General features: G+C 43.2%; 2 protein-coding genes across 2 annotated transcripts; one reads left to right on the top strand and one right to left on the bottom strand.

Annotated features, from left to right (window-relative positions):
• Positions 1–53: 53 nt before the first annotated feature.
• Positions 54–19,588, bottom strand: LOC122613461 (leucine-rich repeats and immunoglobulin-like domains protein 3). The gene is made up of 9 exons (XM_043787653.1): positions 18,673–19,588; positions 4,577–5,579; positions 4,005–4,076; positions 3,730–3,939; positions 3,523–3,666; positions 2,636–3,459; positions 2,212–2,568; positions 1,870–2,151; positions 54–1,809 (listed from the first exon to the last, which is right to left on the bottom strand). Exons 2-9 carry the CDS (start codon positions 5,437–5,439, stop codon positions 683–685), a joined length of 3,879 nt encoding a protein of 1,292 aa, XP_043643588.1. The 5' UTR covers positions 5,440–5,579; positions 18,673–19,588; the 3' UTR covers positions 54–682.
• LOC122613462 lies at positions 11,057–12,504 on the top strand. The gene is made up of 2 exons (XM_043787654.1): positions 11,057–12,291; positions 12,366–12,504. Exons 1-2 carry the CDS (start codon positions 11,272–11,274, stop codon positions 12,387–12,389), a joined length of 1,044 nt encoding a protein of 347 aa, XP_043643589.1. The 5' UTR covers positions 11,057–11,271; the 3' UTR covers positions 12,390–12,504.
• Positions 19,589–19,817: the final 229 nt, after the last annotated feature.

Raw genomic sequence — 19,817 nt, 5'->3', positions numbered from 1 at the left:
TTCCGAAAACGTATTGGAATAATGCATCAATTTATTAAATATTTTGACTTTATTTCAGTTTGTATCCTTTCAAGTTTTGTCAAGGCCAATCATAAGGCAAACTAATTTCAAATTCAAACAAAAAATAATCAAATCAAAAAGTAACTGCAAAGTATTCTTCTAAGGTACACTCCCACTCATTTGGAGCTGTCATAGCCGATTTTCTGGCAATCATTTGATCAACGAGTGTGTTTCGACGTACGAAACCGATACCAACTACAATTAAACCCTAAGTGATATATACAGAGGTGAATATATTACGTCTAAAACTCGGGCAATCAAAATAATAAATAATATCACAAGCGAAAGAAAATTATAAATATACATATACGATAATTAAATATTATGCATTACAAGTTAATCATAATCGATTCTAACGATTCATTTCATAAATTACGAAGACACTGGTATGTTTCTCTAGCTGTCCTATTTCCTTAGCAAAGGCATCAATAAGGCCGCCTGCTCTATGGTCGTGGCCAGTCAACAAGTCTGGACCACGAATCTACGAATTATAATTACGAGTTAAACAGTCTTTGTGTTCGTTTTGGGGGCGGGCTGCGGTGGGCGTACGGTGCAGCCTCCATTTTTTTGGTATATGATCCTGATCATCCTGCTCATAATGCTAATTTGGTTAAGCTTCCGCTCAAATGTCCACTGTAGTGCACTTTTGGATGGAGTTGTAGTTGCTGCCGCTGGCTCCAGCGCTGCATTTGCGGGGCAGCACCTTAGGCACCATTTCGTTGACCCCACCAGCATCGCCACCCCCGCCACCGTCGTAGTTGTGATTGTTGTTCTGCAGAAAATGCTGCTGCTCGGCTGCAGCATGATTCAGCTCGTACAGCTCCATGTCGTCGTACTCGGAGATGCCAAGAGCTCTTGTGGGCGCATACTGCAAGTCGTCATCCTCCTCCTCCTCGTCGTCGGTGTGATGCTTATGCCTGGGCATGGCCACCACAAAGTCTTCCAGACTGCGTTTCACCGCCGCATCCGAGCCCGTGCCCGAGTCCTTGCTGGACAAATGATCCTGCTGGGCCTCCAAGTCCGTCTGACGCAGATAGCTCAGGGTTAGTCCCTGCTCCAGGCAGCGCTGTTCGTAAGACGGTGTTGTGGTCACGATGAGGCGACTGTGGTTCGCCTCTCCATTGCTACAGCCTAGATCCGCAAGGCTGCGCGGTCGTAACTGCGTCTGCTGCTGGGTGGGAAGTCCATCTAGGACCAGCTGTGACTGGTGTGGTCTGAGCTGTGTACGATTGAGCGTGGTCAGTTGCGTCTGATCCTTGTCCAGAGTGGAATGGAGACTAGCCTGCGTACGAGCCGCCAGTCTCTCGGCAGCCAAGCTCATGCGCAGTTTCCTTTTCTGGTAGCGCAGAGTGCACCAAATGATGCAGCAGTCCACCACGACACATATGACGGTTAGTACGATTATGCCCATCAGCAAGACGTCCCAGTTTAGATTCTCCTTGACCACTACCAGCTCCGATTGCAGCGTAAACGTTCGCGAGTTGTCAGTTATCTCACAGCGGAAGTGCCCAGCGTCGTTGGACTGGGCATTCAGGATCACAAGCAGTTCCTTGTTGTTTGAAAAGTAATACCGATCTCCGTCTGGAGCCGTTGGTGAGATGTGTATCGGTTTGTTCTCCTTAAACCACTCGCGGTGCGGATGTTCCAGCTCAAAATCAGCATTGGCCGTTTCACTAAGGCACTGCAACACACATGTACGCCCCACAACCACCTCCTGGTGCACCAAGGGAATGCTCGGCTGCGGTTTGTCTGCATTGAAAAAGATGAAACATTAGTGACGAGCAAAATAAAACGCTTACAAGAACCTACCATTTACCACCAGCGTTGCGTTGACCTTAATCTCTCCCGCAGCACTCAACGCTGTGCACGTGTAAATTCCAGAGTCGCTGGGCTTAGCGTTGGTTATTAAAAACGCGTTTTCCTCGCGGATCACTTGCAGTCGACGCTCGGTGGCCGCTGGAAACTCACTACCGCCGAACTTTTGTAGCGCTATCTCTGGTGTGGGATCACCACTGGCCGAGCAGACCAATCGAGCCATTTCGCCAGCGTCCAAGGTCAGATTCGAGGGCACTTGCAAAAATGTGGGATGAACTGGGGATGCAAAGATGGTTATTAATATAAATAGATGGCAAGAGCGAAGTGTGATCGTACTTCCTATAGATATCTTAAATTTCTGTGCATAAGTAGTGCCGAAGGCATTCGATACCACGCACTGATAGCGTCCTGCGCTTTCGTAGGTCACATTCGTAAGCCTAAGATAGCCATAGATGGAGGTCTGATTGGTGCTCAGGTCATGACGGATCTGCGTCTCCGTGCTGGCACCGTCATGCACAGCTGGTCGCTCCTGGACATGCTGATTGTCGTGGCGCCATTTGATCTTCAGCTCATCGGCGGCGGCCAGCGAAGCCGCTGTCGGTGAACTGGCAATGCATTCCAGAGTGATGTTCGCTCCATTCACGGCCAGCATGTCGTCCGGTTCCTGTTCCACTCGCGGTTTTGGGGAGTCCACTTAAGGAAAGAATTAAATATTATTATTACTAACGATCCAAAAATTGAACGAACAGATCACACTTACCGCACACCAACTCCGAACTGCTCAGTGACTTCAGATGCCGATCTAGTAGATGCTCCGGATAGCCACACACCGCGTGTTCTGCCTGCTGGGGAAAGCGATTCTTCAGCCACTGTTGGAACCAAATCAAATCGCAGTCGCAGATGAAGTTAAGCGATTTAAAAACCAATTTATTTAGGCGAAGCATGTGCTCAAAGGCGTTGACCTGGATGCTGGCCAGGGCATTAGAACCGAGATTGAGTATCTCCAGGTTGTTGAGACCACTCATCGCCTTACTGCTGATCTGCTTTAGATTATTGCCATGCAAATCCAAGCGTCGCAGTTTCCGCAGTGCTTTAAACGGAGCCGCTGCACTCTGGTCCTCAATGATCCAGGATAGGCGATTGCGCCGCAGGTTCAACTCCTCAAGATTCTTAACACAATCAAAGGTGTTTTCCTGCAGATACTGCAATCGGTTGTGGGCTAGGTTGAGCGTTTTCAGGCGATGTAGGCAGTCCAAATGTTGTGGCTTGAACTCGTTGATTGCATTGTTCGACAGATCCAGCACTTCCAGCGACTGAGTAAACTCCCAGGTGTCCACCTCAATTCGCGAAATGGCATTATACGACAGGTTCAGATGTCGCAGCTTTGTCAGATTGAAGAGACCCTGGCGGGAGAGTGAACTGATCTGGTTCATGGCCAGATCAATGGTCTCGATGTTATGCATCACATAGAAGACGCCGTCCTGCAGCGCCCGGATTTTATTGGATTTCAGTTGAAGATTTTTCATCGACTCCAGCCCACGGAACGTGGACCAGTTTATCTCCAGTTGGTTAAAGTTGAGAGCTCTGCAATAAGGTTAATCAAATCATTGTAAGAAATGTTAAAAATGCAGTATTTAAATAACTTACAGTTTCTTCAGTCGGTTTAGATTTTTGAACACCCTTATGGGTAGAGTGCTTAGGCGATTATTATTCAGTTCCAGGTCTGTGAGGTTGTTAAGAGCCGCAAACGAGTGCTCATTCACGTTGGTTATCTCATTGAAACTGAGTATTCTGTGGGTGAAAGGTGAAAGATGTAACAAATGGGCTAAATCAAGGCACATTCAAAGGACTTACAAGTGAACTAGGCTATTGGGCTTCGGAAAAGAGTTGAGCTCGATGGTGTGCAACTGATTCCTGGACAGATCCAGCGTTCTCAGCAATGGCAAAGCTGCCAGCGCCTCGCTGGAGATGCTGGTAATATGATTGTTGGCCAAAACCAAGTGCTTCAGACCACTGAGGCCTATGAATTTCGGGATCACCTCCAATAAGTTCCGCTTCAATGAACTAAAATGCATGTAAAATGTAATTAGTTTTAAAGTATATTCTTGATAGACTTCAGCTTTACTTACACTTTTGTCAAATTGGACAGATTACGTATCTCCAGGACGGTTGTGTCGTTCAGTTTGTTGTTGGCCAGATGCCTGCGAAAAAGATAAAAATTAATTTGTGCCATTTGTAAAATCCTTGGCTTGCCCAATGCACCTCAATTATGTCCCAATTATCGATGCAAAGCTACTGATAAAAACCGAACGACGTTTGCATAATTTTGCCATGCATTAAATTGATTAAAAGCGCAACGATAAAATCGCAACCCCCCCAAAAAAAAATAATGGTGAAATTGAGGGCAAATGTCGATGTCGAAGGTTGTGCCACTCTGTAATTTATATTCGCAGAGTATCTGATGGGGGTGGCTCGCCATTTCATCCCCCAGGAATTTATGGATCTAAATAATGCCCAATGTTCCAAACTCCACCAAAATTCTCTATTTTCTGATGTTGGCACAATGGAGGACTATTGGAAGTTGTTGCATAAGAAAAAAAAGACCGGATAGCTAAGCAAATATTCATTCCCATTCAATAGTAGTTTTCTAGATCTGCCTGATAAGCAGTATTGACATTTTCTCCTCTATTTGAATACTTACAAAGTTTGCACGTAGCTGGGCAAGACGGGCACCCGTTCCAGATGCAGTTTGTCGCAGTCGAAGAGGACATTGAGGCACTTGCAGTCCTTGGGGCAGTCGATGTTGTACTTATTACTGGCCTTGGCCGCCGCAGCAGCCGCCTCCAGTGCTTTCTGGGCATGCTCATACTGCCCACCATCGTCGGCCACAAAGCCATTTGTCTCCAGCGATCCGGATTGAATGGAAATGCCGGAGGAGGATCCCAAGCCGCCAGCTGGTGGATGTGAGGCAGCCAGCGGATAGTGCAACGCAGCCATATCCTCCTCGTCCACATCCGCATCCGAGTAATCCTCGCTGAGGGCCATGAACTGCTGCCTGGCATTGGTGTAGCCTCTGTTACCGGCACTCGTGGATCGTGGGCCCGGCGATCCTCCGCCATTCCTGGACAGCATGGCGAAGAGCTGCTGTTGCGGCAACTGCTGATTGTAGGTAGCGCCACCAGATTTGAGCAGCGCACTCAGGGGGGATCCCCCTGACTCCACTCCATTCGATGATGACGGCGACTGGGCGGCGCTTTGACAAATTGTGGCCGCTGTTATCAGCAGCATGTACGTAATTAGCAGCAATTTATTGAGTTTATTGAAATCATTTGTTGTAGAATAAGTGCAATTATCATGACTGCGACATTCAGCTGCCGCATTGTTGTTGCTGCTGCTGCTTCTATTGTTGTTGTTGCTGTTGCGTCGCCGACGTCGACTCCACGACATTAAAAACTTGCCATTGCCACTCGTTTTGATGTTGCAGATTCGATGATTACAAACGACCATGGGGCTATCACCATTTGACTCCCTCGGTTGTCGGCCTTTTATGGCTGAAACGTGCATTTTGCGACTTTTGTTAAATTCGTTGATTTTCAAGCGGCAGTAAGAAAGCGCCGTTATTTCCAGCGAACGTCACTCGCCCTCGACCAGTGTTGGAAAGCCCCTTTCGCCAGCCGAGCATTCTGCTACTCCGTGCATAGTGCCTTTGAAATAAGAGGAAAAGAAATAGAAGATTAGATTTTGGTTTATATATTATTTAAGTTTCAGTAAAGTTTACTGCCCCTAAAAATATTAAATAGATCTGAGAAGCACAATAGACATTACAAGGATAATTTGTATCATGTTTATAGATAAAGTAAAAATTATATTAAATGGAAATGGAATCTAAATTAGTTTAAAAAATGCTTACGTGTAACGGAAAGAGAAAATACATGAAAGGAAACCATTTAAACCATTTTCATAACATAGAACCTACCGAGTGTATACTTTCCCAGTGCCTTTTATAAATAAAATATATGTAAATAATAATTGTGCAGAAAGTGCCAGTGTCTCTGGCCGAGCAGAGAATTTATACTCATTAAATTAAAATACGACCGGATGTTTTGTGCGAAAAAAAACGCGCAGAGCCAACGATTTTATAATGAAAACAAAACAAAAACAAAACCGAGCGCTCTGCCGGTTGCAAAAACAGCAAAACATCATCGCCACCATCATCATCATCATAATCGTCAGAATTTCTGTGGCGACGACCACGAGTGACTGCGAGACGAGGCCCCCGTGAGCCCCTGGAGGCCCCCATTCAGAATGCAGAATTTAAAAAATCAGACGTAATGTCTTCATCTTGCTCCAGAATTGTGCAGCGTGCGCTGGTTTTATTTCGAATATAAAAGTGGAGGGCGTTGCGATGGGACCAAAGCTCGCCAGTTTCGGTGACATTACGGCGGAGAGATAAAGTACGGATGCTGCGCAGTTTGTGGCTATTGCCGCTGCTATCACCTTTCTGGTGCCCGGATGCTGGAGGAGCAATTTCCCACCAGGCCAAGCCACAAAGACACACACACACACCGTACACCACACACCACCCACAGAAAAGGACAGCTGGAAACGAATTAAAGAAAATAGTCGGCAATTACCGCAGTTGAGCAGAGCTGGCATACAATGCCATACCATATAGTATGCTACATATATAGACAGGCTACTAAAAATGGTCTGGTGCAAACACAGCTACAGCTACAGATACAGAAACAGCAACAACTAAAGATACAGATACAGATACATTCAGACACTCTGTAGTGGAAATGCCCAGACAACCAAATTTAGTAACACACAAACGGAGGCAACAAAAAAATCAAACAAAACGAGCAGAAACAACCGCTTACTTTGGTCTCAAGATTTTCTTCAAAGAGTTTTCTCCACATTTCTCACAGCTCCATGCCTATATATAGTTATATATGTATGTATATAGCTACATACTAACATACTAGTTGGCCGGGGAAAACCTCAAGTGTCCGAAGTGAAGAGGCTTTGATTAGTAGTTCTGCCGAAGACTTGGCCCCGATTCCGCGGAGGAGTTCCTCCTATCTCCCTATCTGTATCTCCAAAGATTGTCGCACGTTTCCCGCTCTACATTTGGTGCCTCTTTTTTTTTTTTTATTCTTTTAGAGCCCTCTGCAATTATCTAATCAATAGGTTTGCACTGTCTTCGATCGCGGTATCTACAGAGGAAAATGTTTATATTTGTTGATATTTGTACAGATCGCTCGGGGCAAATACACACTTCTTGGTGGGGCTGCAAGTGCTTGGCCCAGAGAAATTATTTGAGGTGGTAAAAACTGGAGCTAATCAAAGGGTTTACCTTGGGATTCAGGAAATTGGCCCTATTAGATGTGTACATATGTACACATAAGCTGGCATAGGTTCCAAGGGTAAAACTGATTACAGAGCTAGGAACTATTGCACACTTCACATCGCCCTCAACTATGACTTCATACTTCTCGCGAAGTCTTACACTTCATTTGCCATAAAAGATAACATGTAGGTTTCAAAGATGCCAAAAGATCATCATTTGGTATTAACTACGCTTCTTGGGCTGAAATGTATCCAAATTAGGCTCCCAAATCTGGCAGTTCAAGCGGGCTTAAGGCTATCGATCATCATCCGAACAATAAGTCAAATTTCGCACCTATCGATCAGCACTTTGATGATTATGATGAGGCCGGGCCCCAACATCCTAAGCATGATGCGGGCCATTAAATCACTATCTTGGGGGCTATCTGCCGATCTGGCGATCTGGTGGATCAATTTTCACACACCAATCAGCAGAGAGCGCTAATTTCCTCTGCCCACCGATGTGCCACCATTTTGAATCGATTTGCATGCATAATCAGCGGCTAATTCGCATATTGATAAGCCGGAGAGTTCTCTTTACACCGAAAAAGGTTAAAGTCGGGGGATTTGAGGGAAAAACCCACACAATCTTTCTTCGGGAAGGGGGCTTTCACTCTGAACTCATTTTCGGACAGCTTACAGACAACAACAATATTTACGACCAAATGCAGATTTCCTACACCGCTTTTTGTTTAATTTCAGTTTTATGTTTTCAGTTTTCTGCTTCTTTTTTTTTGGTGTTGTTGTCAGTCGTCCGCTGTCAACTCCCTCACAATTTATTAGATAACGTTCGAATTCGGCCCCGGGTATTGTCTTCTTATAAAAACGACAAAATGTCCACGTTGTCGCCTGTCCGCTGGCGATGATGATATGATAATACACCCATTGATATATGTACACAATGGTCGCCGTGTGGATGGAACCACACATATGTTTATGCTACACGCATGTGCCACATATATCCCATACATATCCCACACATATCCCATATACACAGTCATGATCAACGTGTGTATCTTGCGATGATCATTAGGAACGACATCGGCAATCAGTTTTCGTTGTTTATATAATTATCGTATCTGTGCAGTCGGTCATACATATACCATACACACAGTATCTACTTCTTTATTAGCATTTTACTTCACTAAATGCCTGGGCTGCATTTTTATTTGACTTAGTTTTTAGTGGCTTTCGGCTCAGCCGTCGATTCGGATTTTAGCATTTAAATTGGTAATTTTGTCTTCGCTTTTTTTACTCGACTTGTTGTTGTCGCCCACAGCTTTTTGTCATGATTTGTTTTCGGCTTTCGGTTTTCTGCTTTTTATTTAATTTTTTTCTTATTTTTCTTTGCGAAAGCGTTTTGGTTCGCCCAAATGATTTTGTCTGCCGTGTATTTTGTTTTTCTATCTGATGTTTATTACTTTTGCCAAACGAATAAAAATATACCATACACAATATCATTGTGAATAAGCTGACTGCTGCATTTGTTCAAGTGTTTTTTCTTCTCGCTGTCGTTGGCGTGTGTATAAAAAAGCCAGGCCAAAAAAAGAAAAGAAAATAAAATAACAGAGTCAAAAAGCAAAAGGAGAATAAACCAAAACGCTGCCAGTGGGCGGTCGGAAAATTGAGGTGAAAAATAGGAGTGGGGGCGGAGGTGGCAGTGGCGGTGGCGGTGTGGCAAGCAGTGGGTGGGGTGGGGTGAGGTGGGGTCGCCGAGCAGCTGCAACTCAAGCGATGCGATGCTGCCAAAACCCACGGCACAGTTGTGCAAGCTGCTTCGTTGTTGAGTAAATCTTTTAGATGGCAAGTATAAGACAGACAGCTTTAAATAAATAATGATTCTTTTACAAAATGTAAATAAACGAGTAAAATTTTATTTTTATTTTATTCAAATTACTTTAAATTTAACACAATACTTTGTTCCTAGTTTGTTAAAACATTACCTCATATAAATTACCCTTACTAAACGGTCATAAGTTGAACTTCCGTATAGAAGTTTAAATAATACTTGTCTATTTTGCCCCACTGTGCCCACTGTGCGGGCAAGACAAAGCCGAATGCAGAAGCAGAGGAAGACAAAACGTTGAAGCTGCGCTTTGTCGCGTGTTTATTTGCGGTTGTTTGTATTTGTATCTTTCTGCTAAGTTTTCTCTATCGTCGCTGCCTCTGCTTACTGCGCTGCTACGTCGCTGCCTCCGCTGTGGTGATGTGTGCAATATGCGTGGGCAGAGAACGGAAATCGCTCGCAGTCGACGTCGACGTCGCTGCCCGATTGTCGTAATGTGTTACGTCAAAGCGGGCGCACACCACTTTAAATACGTAAACGTAAATGTGTTTGTACGTGTACCGCTAAAAGGTAAAAACGTCGCGCTGTCTGCGGCAACTAATTAGGTAACGTGCCAGCAGCCAACTAGAAACAAGAACAACAACCACAACACCAACAATAACAGCAACGGGCAGAACCCATGATAAGAGGCAGCACAGTGGGCAGCGCAGCCATCGCGACGCAAATAGCAACATAAATTTCGCACACTTACGTTAACGCACACACATACACAAGCACGCTCGCAAGCTCGTTCAAAAATCCAATAAGAAACAAAATTGCCAGGCTGTCTGGCAGCCCAGGTCCGTTGCTCTTGTTCTTGTTGTTGTTGCTGCTGCTGTTGGTGTTGTTTTTGCCTCTCTTCTGCTTTTTCCCCCCTCTTTTTTTCAAAAATAAATTTAATTTTGTAGCCATTAATTTTCCACTCTAGATACGAGCGACGTCGTTCGTATTATTTCAGCCCCTCCGCTTCAGCCTGGGTCCGCTAATTAAATAACTAAAAAATAGAGTTTATAATTGCGCGCTTTGTTCATTTTGCAGGCCGGCCAACTTTTCTGCTGTTAATCCGACCAAAATGAGACGAGTTTCCGAGCTAACTCGACCGCAAATCAGTAGTAAGTCACTTGAACTTTCGTTCTGGCGGAAAATCACTTCAATTAAATAAATAAAATGAAATGGAAACAAGCATTTGCTATGAGTGAGCAATTTAATGTTTCGCATTCTGTTGCTCTGCATCCATATTTAATATTTTAATATTCAAAATAATAATTTCTTATAAAATACCTTTTAATTTCTTCAATATTTCTTCAGATACCAACTATGTATAGTCTTTAAGCGCAGAGCGTTTTACTGGGCAAACAGACAAAGAACTCACTCCATAAGTTTGTTGACTTGCGTATTTACTCATTTCACATTTTCAAGTTCAATTTCGCGCAATTAGTAAACATTTATTGTTATTATTATTATTTTCTTCGGCTTCGAACCGTTTCTTTATATATGTATATACACATGTCAGTGCTTTTCTCAGTGTGTGTGCATAATAAATTAACGTATTTTTTATCGCTTCAATGATAAACCGTTTTGCTTGATTGGTCTAAGGCACATAAATAAAGAATAAATAAAGCGCAACAAATGCTTGTGTTGTTGTTGTTGCGCCTTTGTCGTTTTGTTCGTGTTCTTTGATAAGAGCGAGGCGTGTGATATCATATGCCAAATATCCTATCCTAACCATATCTACCTTATTTTGGGTGTGGTGGCCAGCAGTCAGGTGAATGTGGGTGCTCCTCTAAGCTCAGCTGGTCATGAAAGGATCTTCTCTAATTATTTCCAAGGGGCGGCACGCAAAATATTTCAGCATAAAGGTTGCATCCCTTTTATTCATTTCCGAGTTGCATAATAATAGGAATTTGTATAAAACTCAGTAGCTCTTGAAATCAGTTTCACAAGCAATACTAGGATAGTGTTTATATGAAAATATACTTCAGTCAGTTGATACAAACGGAATGTATACATCAAACAACAATCTAAAAACAAATAAATTGTTAAGCAGCCGAATTTACATTTAGAAGAGCTGAGTAAGCCTACAATAAAATTAAGCAATTGGTGGTGGTCCCAAAGCTTATGAAGAGCTTTCTAACAATCCAAGAAGCCAAAGGAACCAACCAAAGAACCAACAAGAAATACAAATGAATCAATCGAAGTATAACGATCCACAGTCTAGATCTAATAGATACGCAAGGCCGTGCAGTCGCACTTTAAAATGCGATAAGTTGGATCCTGATGAGTTCTTCAATTGCGCTGATATTAATGGCAAGCTTTATAGACTATCCAATCTTTTCGAGGACATTGAAGCTAGTGAAGCATTCAAAAAACAACAGCCTAAACAAATTAAACGTCTTAATACGGGATCTGCGAAGCCTCTTCAATCAAGGAAGTCGCCAAATCAAAGCAAATCACGAAGACAACCAGCTAAGAAAGCTACAGAAATAGCTGATGACTATGTCGAAGATTTGCACCCTCAACGATGTGAGCCCATTACACATCAAATGAACAACTTCAAGATGATGTCCGAGCCAGCCGATCTTAATAATCAACAGCATAAACTGGAAGCTGAGAAACCTCGACGACCGCGAGGAAGGCCCAAAAAGAATGCGAACTCTACCCTTACTAATCCTGACTATCCAAAGAAAAATGCAATGGAAAGGGGCGAGGAACAGGAGAGTCCCAAAACGATATCAAAGAAAGTAATTCCTAAGAGTAAACTGGATTACTTGGAGGACATGGAGCTGGGTGCTGCTTTTCGGAAGCAACAGCTCCCAAGTAGTCGCCGTAGTTTAGGTGTAGCTGGACCACGTCGACCAGGACGACCCCCAAAGGGATCAAAGAACCGCAGTACTGGTTCATCGGTAGTGGACTGGAGAAAATTAGATGAGCCATCCGTGGTAATACGACGAAGTGCACGGATTCAGGCAGCAAAACTTAGGAAGCAGCAGTCATTGGAAAGAAACTTGCAGAAGGATCAGGAGAAACCCAATTCTGGAATGGTAGTGGATTGGGAGAAATTAGATAAGCCAGAACGGGTCCAAAAACCACCCATTGTATTACGTCGAAGTGCCCGGATTCAAGCAGCCAAACTCAAGAAGGAGGCCTTGGAAGCCAGTTTAAGAAATCAGAATCAGAATCAGGAGAAGCCTAGTTCCAGAAAGGTATCGCAACCTAGAATCGCTCGAAAGCAAGTGTGTCGTTCATGTCCTAATTGCAACTCTAATACCTTTCCTAGGCCGCGTCCGATCACGTACTTTGAGTGCGCCGAGATTAATGGAAAGCTTTATAGACTCAATGACATTTGGGAAGATGTGGAGCTTGGTGCTGCTTTTCGGAGGAAACAGAAGAAGGCACAGCCCCAACGACGGGGAACTTTTCGCGTTCGGTGAGGATCTTAAACTAAAGGCAATTCATACATATATACACGTTTGGTCCGTCAAATATTATAATACAAAATTTTCGTTAGCAAAAGGCACTCAACTTTTATATTTAGTTGTATCCATATTGGTTATTGCACTGTACATTTGTAATATAAAATCATAAGTATATCAAAACAGAGTTTTTTTTTAATAATTTTTCCGCTACTTTGCCCCCTTTTTGGGTGGCGCTAATCTTATCCTGCACCAGCAGATTTCCCAGAAAAGCCCTTACGAAGTGTTCGGTGGTGAGGTGGTGATGATATCACCTGAGAACGAGTGACAGACTTGCACTGTTTTCACACAAACAGTCAGGCTTCCGAAATGCGCGCTTATCAGCCAGATGATAAACAAATCGCCCCTGATACCGTGCCTTTTTACGCTTTACGGTGTTTGGTTTGTCAAACTCCAAAGGCCTCGTCCGGTCCGACTAGCGAAGTACACGTTGGTATCGCCAGTTGGTGGTGCGGCGTTGGAAAGACTGACGTCCAAAGCTGGATCTCTCACCTTGAACCAAAGCGACGACTTGTAATCCCCGTGACTTAAGCTGCTCGTATATTCGAGTATCCGTATCTGTATCTGTATCTATATATGTATCTGTGCATCAGATAAAAGCAGAAAAGCCGCAGGAGGAGAGGCTCAAGCAGCGCGTTCAAAATTAATCTGCGGCGGCAATAATTTCCGATTTTTTGTGCTCTCATGAAAATCCCAAGCATGTCAAATTGTATTCCATTCAAGATGCAAAATAAAGCAAAACAAAAAAAAAAGTGGAAAATAAAGCGGGCGAGAAAGAAAGAAAAATGCTCACATTGAGCCGACTGTCAAGGGATCTTAACGCAGCGAGGAAAAAAGTAAAAAACGATCCTGCTTAAGAAGTCTTACACATAACGAATGTTGGCATGGCCCATGAAATCGACTTTCTGATGACCTGTACGTAACTCACTCACAGATACTTTAAGATCCTAAGCTTGATGTTTATGTGCTCAGTAGCTCAGCTAGCTTATAGCTTACTTCTTTATAAATAATATTAAGATAAAGATATCGGATACGCTCGTACTCTTCAAGTACCTGGTATGAGATTTAAAAAACAAAATAATAAAAAAAAAGGCAGAGCTTTGGAGCTGTCAGTCGTTGTGGTCCCAGAACGCGGCCCACGAAATACAAAAGGCCAGCGGCTGCGGATCGGGCCAAGTGAGAAAACCAAGCGCGACACCAACACCAAAAACCGGCTGTGGGAAGAATATACCCCCACCCCCCACCGCGTATCGCCCTCTCGTTCTCGCTGTGGCCTGCCGCCTTCGGCCATCTCGCTTGCACACTCTCCTGCAGTGGGGCCGCCATTGGGAATTGAATTGGATTTGCAGTCAACGTTGAAATTTCAGTTTGGGCTGCCTTCTCGAAGGTGTGAAGAAAAAATAAAAACACAAAAGGCAATAACAACAGCAACAAGAACAACAACAACAACAACAAAAGCGGCCCAGGCACAGGCACGAAATTCTGAAAAACTCCAGGAACCCAAAAAGCCAAAACGAAATCAACTCGAGATCTGCAGGGAGCTACGGAGCAGAAAAACTGAGAACGGAACAGAACAGAACAGAACTGGATTGGGCCTCGTTTTCCAAAGACGGAGCAAGAGCTGCAACAACAGCAACAACTACTGAAGCGGCTGAAAGAGGAAGGGATTCTGGGATTTCACTTGCATTGTTACTGGATATGATCGGTCAAAGATACTTATATATATATACATATATATTTATACGTGTGTAGGGGCTATGCGAATGTGTGCGTGTTAGAACGAAGCATCTGTTTCTCGCAAAGAAGGGTCTTTTGATTGGGATTCGCTTCGGGTTTTTCCTCTCAATTCATTCGAGCGGATTGTGTTGCCCTCTTTTGCAGTTTCTGCCACTTCGGGAATTGGAAATTCAGAGTTAGGAGGGTATCTGTGTGTGTGTGTGTGGGTGTGTGTGGGAAAGGTGAAAAGTACTTGGATAAATAATAATGGGATAATAGACCATGAGCTTGACTCCATGGGAATGTCCTTAAATCCCGGCTATTGTTCATTCTTAAAATCTAAATGTAACGTAGAATAATAAACTATTCAGCGGTGCAGTTTGTTTTCTATGAATGAGAGTAACAAAATAAGTGTGTGACACAAAGAATACGTTTTCCTTGAAAGAAGAAAATAAATTAGAGAATGTAACTTCTTTTGCATCCCCAATGATGCTATAGATAAGATGTGAACTTGTTTAAATGGATATATCCCATAACGATCGTATCTTTGGGATCTCTTCTATGACATCCCTTTGAAACAAAACTACGTTCCATTTGCATATGATCGGAAAACCCTTTTCCCAAAATTGACTTTGACATGTTTGCTGCATGTTCCTATTTTCTTCTTCTCTGGAAAGTGATCCAAGTCGAACACATATCCCTAATTCAAAGTTACAGCTGTGCATGTTGCACACACAACCGCACAGACAAGCAGATAGTGCCAGCATAGATCGGAGCAGTGACAAAGATACCCCTCCCCCCATACCCCGCACGTAGCCACAAGACATACGAACGTACACATAATTCCGAGCAACAGAACTATTCAACTTCGAACCGAATCTGATTTCTGAAACTGATTGTGTGTATGCGTTGCCATCGTTGCTGTTGCTGCAGTGGTTGCTGTTGTTGCTGTAGCCCTTTCTGTGGTGTTTGGGACGTCAGTTAAACGAAAGCCGACAAGAAGGTAGACCCACGAGGAATCCTCCGCACGCCACACTATATGTACACTGAGAAAAATGTGAAGTAGAAATATTTATTCTTTCTCCAACTAAAATCATATTTTGTGGTACCAATCGCAATTCACATACCAAAATTCACCTCTAACTAAGCCATATTCTAACTACTTGTTGCTTTATAACTCATAGATAAGAAAACATAATATAATATTTATACTGCTGTTTCATTTTTAGGCATAAAGATAATTGAAGCTTTAAGAAAGTTCCAATTGCTCGTTCTGTACCAAACTTCATATCGCACTAACTAGAAATCAGTTACCAAATCGATAGGTGTGTTTTTCTCTCTGTACGCCATGGTGCATGCCCCACACTCCTGCCACACACTTTAAGCCGCCTGCTTGAACGTCGGCTTAAATTGGTTTTTATTGTTGTTGCACATGATGTCCATTGTTGGTGGTGTTGGCCCTCGTAGCTTCGTTTTGACCATATTTCTTGTCAGTGCTCCGCTTGCCGTTTTACCTTTCTTTGAAGTCGCATTTAATTCTTTGAGTTTCTTATTCTGTTTAGTTTTTTTTGTTCATTTTTCATTTTTTGTTTCGTTTATTTCTTATTTTTTTTTCATGCCAGACCTTTGAGGAGTGAAGACGACGACGACGAAGACGAAGACGACGTTGGGTTGTCTGGTCGAGGTGTGAAGAAAAGAATTTTTCTGCGCAATAATCTTGATGCCTTTTTAAGATTTGTAGCTGCCGTGGAGCTGGGCTCCTCTCCTTTTCTGAGGAGACTGGGAGACTGGGGGAATACGTTATTCTGCCTGGGTTTCTTTTTTGGTGTGCTCTGGCCGCGATTCGTTTCAGTTGAAAAATGGCTTGGGTTTAAGGAAATTTACGCCATAAAATGCTGAAATAATTGGATACACTCTTGCAGCCCCGGCATCTCCGATCTTGCACCACACTTCGAGTGCATTTCAAATTGCTAATGATGAGGAGCCGGTGCACCGGCCGGCGCACGGAAAGCTGCAGCTTTGGCCATAGCTTCCACCACCGACTCGACTCCATCATTGCGAGATGCTTTCGTGAGACAAGCGACATGCCATGGTCAAGTCTTTGGCCAGTTCCCCAGGGCCAGCCGAACACCAGCGAACACCAGCCAGCCCATCCAGACCCAACCCAACCCATGCAGATCCAGAGCCAAAGCCAATCCAGGAACTCCATCCAGTACGTGCGACCCAGCGGAGCATTAAATGCATTTATTTATGAGACCACCTGATGTAATCTACGGCTGAAATTGCACAGCTCATATGCATATGCTCATATGATGCGAAGGTGATACTGAATTTAGCCAGAATTCACACCTCGCTTTGCCCAGGCGCTTTCATAATAATATATTATGCTCAGGTACTGAATCTAAGCTCTGGCTCCACTTTGCCATCTGCTACTTGCTAGTTGTGAGCTGTAAGAAAGCGCAGCAATGCAATAAATCTTCAAGGAAGTTTTGCACAAGCTAACAGATTCTTAGAATATCTCAACAATTGGTTTGATTATATCTCTGTAGTTCAGAGTATATTTCATGCACCATGCTATTTATTTATTTATTTAAACCTCTAGTCTTTATTTTCTCTATTAAATACATTATGCAAAGTAGAAAAGAGCAATCTCAAGAACCATTAGTGCAAAAACGAGGGGAACCGCCTTATGACCAAATAATCTCGATATTACCCTGTTCCAGGGGCCATGGAACCCAAAACCCAGAGAGTTGGGCAAATTCCTGCTGCTCGGACGCGCTTATCGGGCCAAGTAAAATCTTACAAATACAAATTGCATCGACGCCTGGTGTCCGATGGGGCTTTTGTGTACCTAATCGCTTTGCCTCCCCACCTCCCCCCATCCACCAGCAGATTTTAGACGGCCCTTGTAACAGAAAGAGCAGTCAGATGCAACAACACGAACTAGTTGCACTAATCATAAAATCCCCCATCAATGTTAAAATGTATAAATGCAAAAATGGAAACGGCACGAACAGCCATCTGAGGAGCTCACGAATGTGGGCACAGAAACAGAACCTCATAACTAAATTGCATTAAGTGTAATTATAACTAATTAGAAAACGGAAAAAAGCAGATTCTATATATGTATTTAAAAAAAAAAGAAAGAATTCAATAGCCAACCAACTGGGCGTAGAATAACTGGCACAGCGCTGAAACAATAAAGTAGAATGAGTAAAACATTGTTGTTGTTTTTTTTTAGAAATTGACGCTGGAAAGTTATTAGAAGCAGTGGAAATGATTATTCCACGATTAGTTCCAGCGAAAAACCAACGTACACGAATGCGAATGCCATTAAAATCAATCTCCGAACTGTTTGTGTTATTGAGGAAATGTCAGTTGACTCAGCATGAGAATAGCTTGTGGATAATAACGAATTAAAAACGCTGGGCATATCCGCCATTATATTATTTTTCCGCAGAATTTTAAAACTGTAGAAACAGAGCAAAAGTATATCTAATATGTATGTATATCTTATGCCCAAGAAGCTTAGGTAACTCTAATTGAACCCTTTGGACTGGAAGTGGACAAAGATCACATTGTCGTTTCCCCAACGTGTTCTTGATCAATTTCACAGTGTTTCTCTTGCTTTCAAATTGATTGATGGAATTTAGCTGCCCCGTAGTTTCCTCTTCTTTTCCAGTCTTAAATTGTCCGTGCTCTTTTGTTGCGATCTCTGTGGCTTTTTGGACGCGTGTTCTGGGCTGCCAGCCATTTACTATTCAACATATTCAACATTTACCTCCGACTCCAATCTGCGCCACAAATCTGAATGTGAGATACCACAGATTAGCGATCGAGGCAGCATGCGGGGGGCACAATGAACTCGAGCGAGGGCTTCGGGGGCTCCAGCGAAATAAATCATTTAATATAGCACGCCATTTATCATCTAACATGGTACCAGAGACCCGGTATATCATTCATCTTTTGCATAGAACCCGCTGGGTGCCTCGGGAGTTCAGAATAGAACTACAGACACACGATATACAGGCGAAACTGTGTGACCTCAACGTTTTCTGGAAACTATTTCTGGAGCTGCAGGGATACTGGAAACAGTGGACTAGACTCTGCCCGAGTGCCTATTCATTTTGGACAATAACTTGTAGAATGGGTAAGATCATCATGTATAGAGAACTTAACTATATGGTGTGTATATTCTGTGCTAACTTACTACATATAAGTAATAAACTTATTTAAGTTGCACTGCAACCATTAAGAGCAGCTATATTACAGAATTATACCCATTATAACTATATAACTATATAGCCATATAACAGAGACCAACAGAGTGAACGTTCAATTCGGCGAAACTCAATTGGTAACTTAATTAGGCGGCGGAATGCGGCATTTACTCACCTATTCAAAGTGACGGCGAACGCTGGTGGGCGGTGGGCGGGGGATGTGGGCGTTTGTGTAAACAAGCGGGCGCGAGCGAGATGGTGACAGAGAGAGGGAGAGCAAGCGAGAGAGACAGAACAGAGCCCTAATGTCTGCGGCGGCAAACTATTACGTACGTCGCATATACACACATTTGCGCCGATGTGCGAAGGAAATGTACAAATGTTTGGCTGTCTGTTTTGTTTGTCTATCTCTGGCGTCGATGATGTTGATGTTGATGATGATTCCCGATTCTGATTCCTATTCCGAGTCCAAATCCAAATCCGAATCCCGCTTGTTGTTTATTCGTCACTTTAACACGTTCGATTCTAAACGGCGACGTCACTGCGCGCACGCACACAGGCACAGCTTATTTTTATTTGCCGCCTATGTATTGGTGTATTTTTCCTCAATTGCGGTGGCGGCAAGCTCACACACACACACGTGCACGCACACCCGCGCACTCATTGACAAGAACAACAACGGTGAACGTAATGCGTGATTTTCGATGGCATAGGGGGCGGAGGACTTATTTGTTGCTACTTTGTTTACTGCCTCTCTCAATTTTGTTCTAAAACCGCGATTTGTTCACTTATCAGGCGCATTAAACAAAGGCTCGCTGCCGTTTTAATCGTTACCACAAGCATATGTATGTTGTTTTTTTTACGTTTTTTGTTATTGCCGTGATTTTATGTTCTCACACGCTATCTCTGTCGCTCGCACGCAAGAACTTCTGTGGAATTGACCTGAGCACTTTGCAATTGGCGCACGGAAACCGATTCGTATTGGCTGTGTGGCGGTGCACGCTTTGATCATTTACCAAAGTTATTTACCCCGATCTTGTTTTCAATTAATTGATTGCAGCAGCAACGCGCACGAACGAACTGCTTGCCGTGAAAATTGAACGCAGAGTGACCGTGATTGCGGCGTGCAGAAATACTTAGGTGCAGCGAAAAGTTACTAGAAATAACCACACAAAATGTACTAAATAATCATCAATTCTTTTGACACATAACTTAAAAATGCAACTGCATTGCACTTAAATAACTGTATTAATTCAATAATTATTAAGTTATTGATTTTAATTAATGTGTATTATTTACGACCTGATGCCATTTAGAAAA

The sequence above is a fragment of the Drosophila teissieri genome, chromosome 2R (genome assembly GCF_016746235.2).
Source record: "Drosophila teissieri strain GT53w chromosome 2R, Prin_Dtei_1.1, whole genome shotgun sequence".
NCBI classification, from domain to species: Eukaryota; Metazoa; Arthropoda; class Insecta; order Diptera; family Drosophilidae; genus Drosophila; species Drosophila teissieri.
The sequence above is the reverse complement of the archived record's forward strand: the minus strand, read 5'-3'. Positions and strand labels throughout refer to the sequence as shown.